Source organism: Archocentrus centrarchus, chromosome 18, assembly GCF_007364275.1.
Source record: "Archocentrus centrarchus isolate MPI-CPG fArcCen1 chromosome 18, fArcCen1, whole genome shotgun sequence".
In the NCBI taxonomy this organism is placed as follows: Eukaryota; Metazoa; Chordata; class Actinopteri; order Cichliformes; family Cichlidae; genus Archocentrus; species Archocentrus centrarchus.
In genome coordinates this window covers 19,082,086-19,095,446 of record NC_044363.1, presented here as the reverse complement: position 1 = coordinate 19,095,446, position 13,361 = coordinate 19,082,086, and the positions used below count along the sequence as shown (strand labels likewise).

General features: G+C 42.2%; 1 protein-coding gene across 1 annotated transcript; it reads right to left on the bottom strand.

Annotated features, from left to right (window-relative positions):
- Window positions 1–454: 454 nt before the first annotated feature.
- Window positions 455–10,928, bottom strand: LOC115796804 (trichohyalin). Its single transcript, XM_030753239.1, has 3 exons — window positions 10,878–10,928; window positions 9,776–10,549; window positions 455–5,987 (listed from the first exon to the last, which is right to left on the bottom strand). The coding sequence occupies exons 1-3, from the start codon at window positions 10,924–10,926 to the stop codon at window positions 532–534; spliced, it is 6,279 nt and encodes a 2,092-aa protein (XP_030609099.1). The 5' UTR covers window positions 10,927–10,928; the 3' UTR covers window positions 455–531.
- Between the last annotated feature and the right edge of the window lie 2,433 nt (window positions 10,929–13,361).

Here is a 13,361-nt window from a genome sequence, read left to right as displayed (position 1 = left end):
CAAAATGTGATGCATGTTCATGTGCACAAACATAAATTGTCTATTTTGTGGCAGTCAGTGCAACTTTGGAATGAATGTGTTTCACTGTGAAATATTTTCCTATGTGCCACATATTTTTTTATATTGACCCAGAGAACACGCCTCTTTGAACTGAGGGGTGTGCGCTGTACTTTAAGCCAAACCATTCTGAACCAGAGAATAAAGAAACACCAAAGTATAAATCACTGGACCTGTTTGGGTCTATCAATTCAATTATATTTGCTTTTTCAAACTACAGTGATGGGCCAACACGAATCAGTTAATTAGTGGATTAAACACCATGACCATTTTACTGATACCCTTGAGACTGTGAGACAATTTAATAGTCTAGAGTTGAGGCTCAAAAAAAAAAATTAAATTATCAAAATAATTACTCATTATCTGTAGCAAAAATCCAAAGACGAGAACTTCTTCTGCCTTTAGTCACATTTATTCAAATATTTTCACACAAAATAAGAACTACACAACATCGCATGATAAATTCACTCAGTTCTACACCAGAAACTGCTCTCTGCTGGTCAGGGAAACAATGTCATCCATCTTGCTGAATAACCCATCAATTACAGAGTTGTTCTTTTTGCTGGCGAGCACATGATATCTGCCCCCGCATCGCTCTACGAGGCCCATCAGTTCCCCGTTCCTGAGGATGTGCTGCTCTGCACTCTCACCTAAAATCTCTCCCCATGTGAACAGCACCAGAGCCCGTTGCCAAATCTCGTCTCCGAGCAAACTCATGTGCTCCTCCACGGCTCGTCTAAACTTCTGCGTGCAGGTCAGGAAGGCCGGCATGAGCAGCAGGACGACGTGAGGACCCGGGTGGCACCAGGAGACGCTGTCGAGAATGCTTTTCAGTTGAGATGCGTTTCCTGCGTCGGGACCGTCTCGCCACTTCAGCCCAAGCGGTTCTGCAACAGTGAGGTGTCTTCCGGCTATTTGACCTCTCCACTGCCTGAAGCTGGATCCGCTGAATTTAGGCACTTCTCCACCCAAGATGGTAACTCCAGCAGGGGAGCGGGAAGACCAGGTCTCCCCCAAAACCATCACCCTCAAATCTGACCCAGGAGAGCCTCTGTTGTTTGATCTTCTGTGAGGTTCCGTTAGCAGCTTCAAATTGCCAGTCACCTTTGCACTTTCCACTTTGTCCCTCTCTGTTGTTTTCCTGGTCTCCTTCAGCTCCTTGACCTTCAGTGTTTCAAGGTGACAGTTGTTGCTCTCTGCAGCTGACAAAGCTGTTTTCATCCTCTGATCCTCGTTATCTGAACCTTTTCCTCTTCCTCTTTCCCTTCTCTCACTGACCTCGTCTGATCTCTCATCATCAGTCCCATGATGTCCATTCTCCAAACCTCTTTGTTGTCTTCTGTGCAGCTCTTCCTCTCGTTCTTTAAGGTTTTGCTCCCACATGCTCAGTTTTTTCAGTGACTCCTTTAGATTTTTCTCCTTCTTGTGAAGTTCTTCCTTCAGCAGAGCCAAGTCTTTGCCCATCTCGTCTAACTGCTGAGTGGTACAAGTTACATGCTCCTTTTTCATCTGCAGCTCCGACTTCCAGCTGAGCAACTCCTGTTCTTCATTTTTTAAGTAGTGCTCCCTGTCTTTCAGCTCTTTCCCTTGATCTTTCAGTCCTCTTACCTTCTTCTGAAGATCCTGGCCATGTGAGCTCAGCTCTTTCTGTTTGCCCTCCAGAACTTTCAGTAAGCTTTCCAGCTCCTTTTCCTTTCTCTCGACACTCTGCGCTCTCAGCTTCACGTCTTTCTCACATTTATCTTTTTCTTCTTGTTCTTTTTGTCTTATTTCTAGACGCAGTTCCAGTTCTCTAAGTTCTTGTTCCTTACTTTCCAACTTTGCCTGTTTTTCGCCAAATTCTTCCTGTTTTGTGTCAAGGTCGTGCCGTCTTTTGCTCAGCTCTTCTTCCTTTGTTTGCAGAACTCGTTCCCTTTCATCCGCTTCTTTCTCTCTTTCTAAGAGTTTCTCTTCGAGCTCCTCGTCCTTCTTTCTCTGCTCACTTTCTTTCTCCATCACCTGCTTCTCAAAATGCTCTCTCTGCTCATTCATTTGCATCTTAGTCTCATCTTCCCTCTCCTTCATCATTTCTATCTCCCCTTGTAGTTGGTCATTGGCTTCTTTTAACGTCTCCAATTCCAGATCTTTCTCTTTAAGGGTGATTTGGATTTCCTCATATCCTGTGAGATGTTTCCTAACTTCTTCCTCACTCTCCTTCTTCACCTCCTCACACTTAGTTTTGAGGTCTACAGTCTCTTTTATTATCATTTCATTTTGCTCCTGCAGCTCCTCAATTCTCTTCTGACTTAACTCATATTTCTCTGTGATGGCTTGAATGCTTTTAAGTCTTTCTTCCTCCAGGCGACTTATGGTGCTGTCCTTCTCCTTTGTGATTGTTTCAATATCCTCATTTTTTGTTGCAATCTCCTTTTCGTACTCCTGAATCATGCTCGTCATCTCCTTTTCCATTTTCTCAGTGAGCTCCTTCAGGTCTGACTTTGTTTGCTCGATTGTTAGCCTCAGCTGGATGAGCTCCTTCTCATTTTCGCTGTCACTTTGCCTGAGGCGGTCAAGCTCTTCCTCTTTCTCCTGCAGTTTTCCCATCATTTCCGCATCCTTTTCCCTCTCCTGGTCTTTTTGCCGCTGCTGTATCTCATTGATGGTGGAGGTTTTACTGTCGTTGCTTTCTTTTAGCTCTTCTATTTCTCTTAAGTAGCTTGCACATGTCTGCTTGGTCTCATCGATCTCGCTGTCTTTCTGCGCAAGGAGTTTTTCCGCTCGCGTTAGTTCTTTTGTCTTCTTGTCGATGATCTCTATCAGCTTGTTCACCTCGCTCGCTGCTTTCTCATCCTTCGCCTTCTGTTCTTCCTTCCATCGTGCCTCCCTGGAGTTGGCCAGCTGTTTGACACTTTCAATGTCAGCTTCCTTCTCTCTCAATTTTCTCTCCATGTCGCTTAAAAGCTGCTGTTTCATCTCCTCCATCTCTCTTTCCTTGTCTCGCAGCCGTTGCTCTGCCTCTCTCTTTTGGTTGAGAATGATTTCTCCTCTTTCTTCTTCTTTTCTCTGCAGGATTTCATCGATATCGTTTATGTGCTGTTTCAGCTTTTCTGTCACTAGGTTGTTTTCTTGCACAGTTTGCTCCATCTGTTTCCTGTGATTTAAGTTGTCTCTTTCTCTTTCTTCTTCTGCCCGCTGCAGCTGCTGCCTGAGCTCTTTTAAATGTTCTTCCAACACTTCGATTTCTTTTTCTCGCTCCTCCAGTTTTTGTTCCAAATCTTTTTTGTAGTTCATATAATCAGTTTCGTTCTCCTCCATTTGTTGCAGCTTTGCCTTCATTTCTGTGAGTTTTACTTCCGTGTCCTCTATTTCCTTTTCCTTTTCTTGCAGTATTTGCTCAGTTTCTTGCTTGTTTTTTAAGTGATCTCTTTCTTTTGCCTCCTTTTGTTGCATTTCTTCTTTCATTTCTTTGACATATGCTTTAAACTCCTTGATCTCCTTCTCCTTCTCCTCCAGCATTTGCTCCATCTCTTTCTTGTATCTTTCTTTGTCCTTTTCACTTTCTTCAATTTCATTCTTGAGCTGACACTTTAACTCCTCTGTTAGCCGATCTCTTTCTTGCAGTTTTTCCAAAATGTATTTTTCATGTTTTTGATTCAGAATTTCTTTTTCTTTTTCATGTCTTAGCTGTATGTCTTCTATTTGGGCAGCAAAGTTTTGTTCTAAGTCTTTTATCTGTCTTTGTCTTTCCTGCGATTGTTTGTCAATTTCTTTTACAAGCTGTTGTTTCAGCTCTTCAGTCTCTTTTTGCCTTTCTTGCTCTATGTCCCTCAGCTTTTGATCATACTGCTGTTGGATCCTTTCCACGTCCTCCTCTTTTTGCTTCACCTTTTTATAAGCGTCCTCCTGCTGTTGGGCACTTCTTGTCTCCATCAGTTTTATCAGCTCATTAATTTTTAGCTCCATCTCCTCCTGATGCTGAAGTTTTAAAGCCTCTGTCTCTTTGTCTGTCTCTTGCGCCTGCTGCTCCAGTTCTCTTTTGTGGTTTTGATGAATCATCTCTTTGTCTTTTTCATTTTCTAGTATCCTTTCTTCCATTTGCGCGAGGTACTTTCGTTCTATGTCTGCCATCTCTTTCTCTTTTGCCTCCACACGCTCCTTTTTTTCTTTTGCAAATTGGTCTTTCAGCTCTGTGATCTGTCTTTGTTTTTCTTGCTCTATGCTCTTTATTTTGTCATCATGCCGCTGTGTCATCCTTTCCATGTCGTCTGCTTTTTCTTTCAGCTTCTTTTCATATTCTTGTTGTTGAACTTTTGCTGTCTCTATCATTTTTTCTATCTCACTTATTCTTCTGGCCATCTCTTCCTGATGCTGTAGTTTGATGACTTTTATCTCTGCTTCCTTCTCCTGCATTTTCCCCTCCATCTCTTTCTCATATTGTGATTTGTTTTTGTTAAATTTGCTCTCCATATCTTTCTCGTGTTGTTTTACGTTATCAAGAGTTACCTGCTTTTCCTCTGAGGCGTTCTTCCTCAGTTCTTCCATCTCTTTGTCTTTTTCAAGGAGTTTTAATTCCATCTCTCTCCTCAGTTTTTGTTCCATTCCTGCCATCTCCCTGTTTTTTTCTTGTACTGTTCTCTCAAGTGTGTCCTCATAGTGTATTTTAGTCTGGCTGATTTCTGCTTTTAAAGACTCGTGTTTTTCAGTCAAGTCAGATATCTCTTTCCTGAGGAGCTCAATAGTTTGACTCAGTTTCTCAAACTCTTTCATCCATTCTTGTGACTTTGCTCGAAAAGCATCCTCTGTCTGTTTTCTCTCGTGTTCCTTTTCTACGCCGGCACGTTCAAGGTCATGAAGCTTCATTTGCTGCTCCTCAGTTCTTTCTTGCAGCTCTTCAATCTCTCTCTCTTTTAGCTCCAGTTTGAAAAGGGCATCTTTCCTTTCTTCTTGAACTTGGCTCAGTGCTATGCGGATTTGCTCTTTTTCCAGGCTCAGATCCTGAATTTCTTTCTCTCTGTCCTCTGTCAGCCATCGCATCCTCTCCTCCAGCTCACCAAAATCATTCTTCCGTTCACCAATCCTCCTGTCCTCATCCTCCTCTTCTTCCTTTTGAATGTCAGCTTTCCCTGGGGATTTCACCTTCTTCCTTCTATCAAAGAACCATCTGATGCTCTTCATCTCCCTGTCCCTCATGTTCTTCAACTCAGCCTCCTGACGAAGCATTTTATCGCCCATCTCCTTCAGACGCTGGTTGAACTTTTCATTCCTTTGTTGGCTCAAATCCCTCACTTCTTGAACCAAACCTGAGAAGGCTTCACACCTATTCATTGTTGCCATCTTTTCCACTTTCTCCAGAAGCTCTGTCACCTTACTGGAACCTCTACCCCCCCTTCCTCCACCATCTACACTACTGATGACGTGATACCTCCTCCTGCACTTCTCCAAAAGTGACTGCAGATCCCTGCCTCCACTCTGGATGTGCTGCTCAATATCCACTCCCTCTCGGAGCTGATCTCCATGAGTGAACAGCAAGATTGTGTGCCTCCATACACCTTCTCCCAGAAGCTCCAGATGTTCCCTCACATGTCCTGCTGTCACCAGTGTGTCCACCCTCAGAGTCAACAGGAGTGCATGGGGCCCTGGAGGGCACAAAGATATGCTACAGGCGATCTCTCTCTTGACCCTCTCTGGCGTAGCACCCGCCACACCCGCCTCCCAGCCCGGCGTGTCCACCACAGTCACAAGCCGCATGGCAACCTCCGCTTGGTGACGAATGCACTCCTCTGTTACGGCTCCCGATTGGAAGAAACCTGGTTTTCCAAGGATGGTGTTTCCAGCAGAACTCTTTCCAGTTTCACGCTCGCCCAGGATAACCAGTCTGATCTCAGGAAGACGTCGGGGAGATTTGGAGAAAGATTGATGGGCGTCCAGCTCAGAACCCTGCGGACCCTCACCTGACAGGAAAAAAGCAATAGAGAACTATTTTTAAAATCATGAATCCAACTAATAAATCTCCAATTATTTGATTTTTTTAACATATTCTTTATTAAGTTTGTAACAAAATGGCTACAAGGCTACATCCACAAGTAAACAGGTATTTTTTAAAACAAAGATTTTTCCGTGATTGTTTTGAAAAATATCTCCGTCCCCATGAAATACAAATATTTATCTCAAGCACTATCAAGAGCAAACAAAAGTAAAAGGTGGCGATTCAACCCCAAACCATGCACAAGTGTTGCTCAATTAAAAGCCTACAATCAAAATGTTCCAAGACAAATATCTCAGTTTTCCTTGTCCACATGTAAACTGGGATTCTAAAAATCTTCACTCTGGAAATAATTTTTCAAAATCCCCATTTTTGGGCACCTAAAATGCTGTTTAGTTGTGGACAAAAAGTGAAAATGCATTAACCAAACTACCCGTGTATGTGTGGACACACACATAAGCTTGTTAGTATCTTTGTTTGTCTGCTATGCATTAATTAATGCAACACTTGCATTAATTTGGGATTGTGTGTCTTTTCAATTTAAACCTAATAATCTAATAATCAGCCTCTCGCCCTATGCCAGCTGGGATAGGCTCCAGCCCCCCCGCGACCCTGAACAGGATAAGTGGAAGAGGATGGATGGATGGATGGATCCAATAATCACATTACTTTAGTTCAATTTTCAGTCTTTGCCAGTTTCTGAGCTCTATCATCCTGGCTGTTGCCTACCTAAAGATCCAGGAAACACAAATCAACATCGTTTTTAAAGCCTCTGGTCTCTAAGGTTTTATTTGTGCACTGTTATGTCAACTGAACATGTAAAAAAACATTTGACAATTCCTTTTCAAAGTATAGCTGTACTGTTGTTGTGAAAGTTTTTTTTTTTTGATCAGATTGTCCACCTGGTAAAAGATTAGCCTGTGTTGACTGAACTGTCTGAATGTTTTCTCATAAATGTTGTCCTGATGTTTAGTTGACAGGTGACTCTACATAACCATTGATGGTGTAATCTCCATCCAAATGCCATTTGATTTCCATTCAGTTTTGAAATCAAATTGCATTTGATTTTCCCACACAACCATCTCTAGGGTTTACAGAGAATGGTCTGAAAAAGAGAAAATATGCAGTGAGCGGCAGTTCTGTGGATGAAAATGCTTCGTTTATGTCAGAGGTCAGAGGAGAATGGACAGACTGCTTCAAGCTGCAAGGAAGGTAACAGTAATTTAAATAACCGCTCTTTACAATCAGGGTTTGCAGAAGAGCATCTCTAAACACAGAACACATGAAACATTGAAGCAGATGGACTACAGCAGCAGAAGACCACACTGGGTGCTGGTGTAATGGTGTGGGGGATATTTTCTTGGAACTCTTTGGGCCTCTTAGTACCACTTGATCATCATTTAAACCCCACAGCCTACTCAAGTATTGGTGCTGACCATGTCCATCCCTTTATGACCGCAGTGTACCCAGCTTGTAACCACCACCATGTCACAAAGCTCACATAATTTCAAACTGTTTTTTTGAACATGACAATGAGTTCACTGCACTCAAATGGCCTCCACAGTCATCAGCTCTCAATCCAATAGAGCACCTTTGGGATGCGGTGGAACAAATCTGCAGCAACTGTGCGATGCTGTCATGTCAATATGGACCGAAATCTCTGAGGGATATTTGTAGCACATGTTTGCACCTGATTGTTGTCAAATACCATTATTTACAACTCCTCTATCTTTGTGATGTAGTCATAGCTGATTATTTCTGTTTTGGTCTCCACAGAAAGTTATCTGCACTTTTAGCTGCTAAATGTTTGGTTTTCTTTACCTGCTGTCTAACACTAGCAGGTATCATGGAGCTTTTCTTAAATCTTTGTTTTAACCTTTTTTTTTGTGGAGATGATGAAACAGGTAAAACTCAAGAACAGAGGACAGCGCTGTGTAGCCATCCTTTTATTGTTAATCATTTGATTTAGTGTTGATCACTGTGTAGCTGTGTGGATTCAGTGTGAATCCTAAAATATATTGATCATGCAGTTCATTTAATGCTGAACTCATTATATTAGATACAGTGGTTTGCAAAAGTATTCACACCCCTTGAACTTTTCCATGTTTTGTCACATTACAACCACAAACATAAATATATTTCACTGGAATTTAATGTGAAAGACCAACACAAAGTGGTACAGTATATAATTGTGAAGTGGAAAGAAAATTATACATGATTCAAAACATTTTTTACAAATAAAAAACTGGAAAGTGCAGTGTGCAAAAGTATTCAGCCCCCTTTTCTCTGAGTGCAACCAACTGCATTCAGAAGTTGCCTGATGACTGCTAATGACTAAAAAGAGTCCACCTGTGTGTAATCTAATCTCAGTACAAATACAGCTGCTCCGTGACGGCCTCAGAGGTTGGTTAAGAGAATATTGGGGAGTAAACAGCATCATGAAGTCCAAAGAACCCAGCAGACAGGTCAGGAATAAGGTTGTAGAGAAGTTTAAAGCAGGCTTAGGCTGTAAAAAGATTTCACAAGCTTTGAACATCTCACAGAGCACTGTTCAATCCATTATCTGGAAATGGAAAGAGTATGGCACAACTGTAAACCTACCAAAACAAGGCCGTCCACCTAAACTTAGAGGCCGCACAAGGAGAGCACTGATCAGAGATGCAGCCAAGAGGCCCATGGTGACTCTGGATGAAATGCAGAGATCCACAGCTCAGGTGGGGGAATCTGTCCACAGGACAACTATTAGTCGTGCACTGCACAAATGTGGTCTTTATGGAAGAGTGGCAAGAAGAAAGCCATTGTTAAAAGAAAACCATAAAAAGTCCCGTTTGCAGTTTGCCAGAAGCCATGCTGGAGACACAGCAAACATGTGGAACAAGGTGCTTTGGTCAGATGAGACCAAAATTGAACTTTTGGGCCAAAATGCAAAATGCTGTGTGGCGGAGAATTAACACTGCACATCACTCTGAACACACCATCCCCACTGTTAAATATGGTGGTGGCAGCATCACGCTCTGGGGCTGCTTCTCTTCAGCAGGGACAGGGAAGTTAGTCAGAGTTGATGGGAAGATGGATGGAGCCAAATACAGGGCAATCTTGGAGGAAAACCTGTTGGAGTCTGCAAAAGACTTGAGACTGGGGCGGAGGTTCACCTTCCAGCAGGACAACAACCCTAAACATAAAGCCAGGGCTACAATGGAACGGTTTAAAACCGAACATATTCATGTGTTAGAATGGCCCAGTCAAAGTCCAGACCCAATCGAGAATTTGCGGCAAGATCTGAAAACTGCTGTTCACAAACGCTCTCCATCTAATTGACTGAGCTTGAGCTGTTTTGCAAAGAAGAATGGGCAAAAATTTCAGTCACTAGATGTGCAAAACTGGTGGAGACATAAATTAAAAGACTTGCAGCTGTAATTGCAGCAAAAGGTGGTTCCACAGAGTATTGACTCAGGGGGACTGAATACTTTTGTACACCGCACTTTTCAGTTTTTTATTTGTAAAAAATGTTTTGAATCATGTATAATTTTCTTTCCACTTCACAATTGTATACCACTTTGTGTTGGTCTTTCACATTAGATTTCAGTGAAATATATTTATGTTTGTGGTTGTAATGTGACAAAATATGGAAAAGTTCAAGGGGTATGAATACTTTTGCAAGCCACTGTGTATTTTCTGGGCCTTTTATATAAGTATATGAAATTATTTAATGTACTCGAAACAACTTGCGAAATGTTATAAAATAAACAAACTCACTAATCAGAGCAGCTTTGATGGTCCCTCTCTGCATCTGCACCTCCATCTGTCGCTGTTTCTTTCTCCTCTCCCTGGCTCTCCTCTTTCCATCAGCTTCCAGCCCCAGCACGATGGTATCCATCACTAAATGCTTGCTCACATCCTTCTTCTTATGCACCATCTCCTCCAGTTTCCTTATCAGCTCTTTAACCTGTGTCCCATCTCCTTTGCTCCTGTTATTCAGTACATGGTATCTGTTGCCAGACTTCCGGAGAAGTCTCTGGAGCGATGGGCCGCTCGTCAGGATTCGTTGCTCCATGGTGCTCATGCCCAGTTCATCTCCCCTGGTGAACAGAACCATAGTATGCTCCCACGCTTGTTTCCCCAGCGGCTCCAGGTGCTCCTCTATTTCTGTGATGTAGTCATCTGTCACAGAAGCACAGGCCCGCACAGCCAGCAGCACAGCGTGGGGCCCGGGAGGACAAAGTGACACACTCCTCAAAGTTTCTCTCCTCACCCAGTTTGGGGTGCTGTTAAGTGGGTAGTACCACTCCCACCCAGGTGTGTCCACCACTGTGACTTTTCTCCCCGCCACATCAGCTCGCCTTTTCACACACTCCTCTGTGGGCTTCCCGCTCTCAAATCCACCCAGTCCTCCCAGTATTGTGTTGCCTGCTGCGCTCTTCCCGGTTCCTTTTCTGCCCAGGAGGACCAGTCTTAGTTCTGTGAGAGCAAGGGGGGTACTGTCTGAGGCACGGGGGCGTTGTGGCTCCATGGTGGCCCGCAGGCTCTCATCTGTGAAGAAAGGGAGAAGTACTTCCTCAATGCACCGCACCGGATAAGCTGAATGACAAACACAGAAATGCGATAATAGTCAGAGATCTACTCACTACTTTACTCTTCAAATTCCACTTACAGCCTTCTGCTTCAATGTTACCCAACATCTGTAACAGGTTTATTATGCTATGCTTGCAAATTAGATATTGATTATAACAGATTGAAACACATTTGCGTCAGAAAGTGCAGACTTATTATCTTTATCCAGTCTTGAATTAGCTTTACACAAAGGTACCGCTGTGCAAGCTTTTTCACATAAGAATGCAAAAGATTACAAGAAACTCACCAACATTTGTGCCTGCAGTGGGACGACAATTCTCATCTGTCATGTCCATCACCACTGGCTACACTTTCTTCCTCTTCTCCGCCCTCTTCCTCTTTTTTAGTTCCTGTCTTTCTTTTACAACAACAATTTCTTCAGCATCATTGTTAAACAGAACATAAAACCCCCGTAAATAACTGACCCAGGCTGATGATTTCTGTTGCAAAAACGGATCAAAGTCAGTTGCAGACTCGCTGTCTCACGTGACCTGTCTGTGGGTTTTTTTTAAACATACTCTTATTGAAGACGACAGGAAGTTAGAAGGGTGGCACGGTGAAATTTCGTGACAGTTGATCATGCAAAAAACATGCAGGCAACACGTCTGTGCACATGCATGCTGCACATGCAGTTGCAATGGTTCACTTATATATGCACATGGTGTACAGAGACAGAACACACAGAACATGTTTATGCATGCACAGATAAACACATACATGTGTCATTTTGAGAGCTGCAGAGCAAACTGTCAAATGGAGTCCTGTGGTTAAATGTGTGGGACTTCTGTTTCCTCTACCCAGAAGCGACAAGAGCCGACTTAAAGATAACTGTCATTGCCACAGAGCTTTTAATGCTGCAGTTTGAGGAAACACACGGAAACTTAAATTAAGGTTTCGCTTTATAAAGCGTAATGTGACAGCAGTGAGCAGAATGAAAAGAGATTTATGTTTACTTTATGTTTACTTTAGCAATTTATGATTGTTTTTAAATTTCAAAATGTCACCCTAACTGAAAGTAACCATGTCAATTAAGGAAGAGCTCCTGTTATCAGTTTTATCTGAGCATCGTAGTGCGCTATGTTCCTCAATTTATTGACTGCTACACTTCAAACTGAAGCCACCAACCATACTACGATCACTTCCCCATATTTCCATAATGCAAATTCAAGGTTTGAAGAGTTGAACTCAGATAGTGGCAGCTAAAAAAGCAACAACTGCAATGAAATGGAGAAAATGTCTCCACCGTTAAGCTAACAAGTCCTTAAACTGCACAGAGAAAAATAATAATACTTGACATGACAGCTGGACAAGCTGTTGATTTAGATAGCAACATATAGGGGCGGAGCCAAGAAGAGCCAATCCAAGAGAAAAGCAATGGCTGCCACTGACTCAAATCTGGCCACCCCACACAAGTAAACGCTAAGAGTTAGGAGGCTATTCATAGACCTGCAGTTACATCCTGCAAATACAATTTTCTTTAGTAGATGTTTTTGGAACCATTTTTGGATCTGTTTTTTTCCCAGCACTGCCACAAGCCCAATGTCTCACAAACTTTAAAGAGGGATAACTTATGCAACTGTTTTATACATTTTACACAAACTGTAAACTATACAAAAAGCTCTATTTGTCATGTTTTGAGGTTTTGAATGAATCAGTTCCCGTTTATTATCAGATGTTCTCCGTTTGCTTTGATTGTGCTTCTTGGTTCTTAATTGTGTTTATTGTTGAACTTTTAATTATCATTTGCTCCTTTGTATCGGGAGCCTTAGTCCTTGTTGGATTTTAGTTCTATTTACTGTTTGTGTTTATGGAGTTGTTTTTTATTCTCAAACAGTTTCCTTTCATCTGTTTGTACTTTCTGGTATCAGTTCATTTATATTCAGTATTTAGTGTTCTTCCCTCGCCTGTTTCCTCTGGTGTCATGTTTTAATGTGTGCTCTTTGGAGTTCTTAGTTTTTGTTAGTTGCTTGAGGTTTTGATCTTTAATATATGAGTTATAGTTACTGTTTATGGGGTTTCGTATTTGTTCAACTTCCCTAGTTCTCCTTTTGTTCAGTCTATTTTGTCTTTAAAAAATGTTTAGTAGTTATCTCTCAGGTGTTTTTCCTGTTTTACTTTGTTAGTAAAACAAAGTAATACCAAGCACTTAGGCAATGCAGACTGCTTCTACAAACATTTGTGAAAGAATGGGTCATCTCTGAGGAGCTCAGTGAGTTTCAGTGTGGTATTGTGATAGGATGCAACAAGTCCAGATCAAATTTCTTCTCTACTGAATACTCCACAATCAACTGTTTGTGGTGTTATAACAAAGTAGAAGTGATTGGGATGAAGTGGTAGATCACTTAAAATCACAGAGTGGAGTCAGTGGATGCTGAGATGCATAGTAAACACAGGTCACCAACCTTCTGTAGAGTCAGTCACTACAGACCTCCAAAGTTCATGTGGTCTTCAGATTAGCTCAAGAACTGTGTGTAGAGAGCTTCATGGAATGAGTTTCCATGGCCGAGTAGCTGCATCCAAGCCTTACATCACCAAATGCAATGCAAAGCATCAGATGCAGTGGTGTAAAGCACACCGAAACTGGACTCTAGAGCAGTGGATACGTGTTCTCTGGAGTAATGAATCACACTTCTCTGTCTGGCAATCTGATGGATGAGTCTGGGTTTGGTGGTTGCAAGGAGAACAGTACTTGTCTGAGTGCATTGTGCCAAGTGTAAAGTTTGGTGGAGGG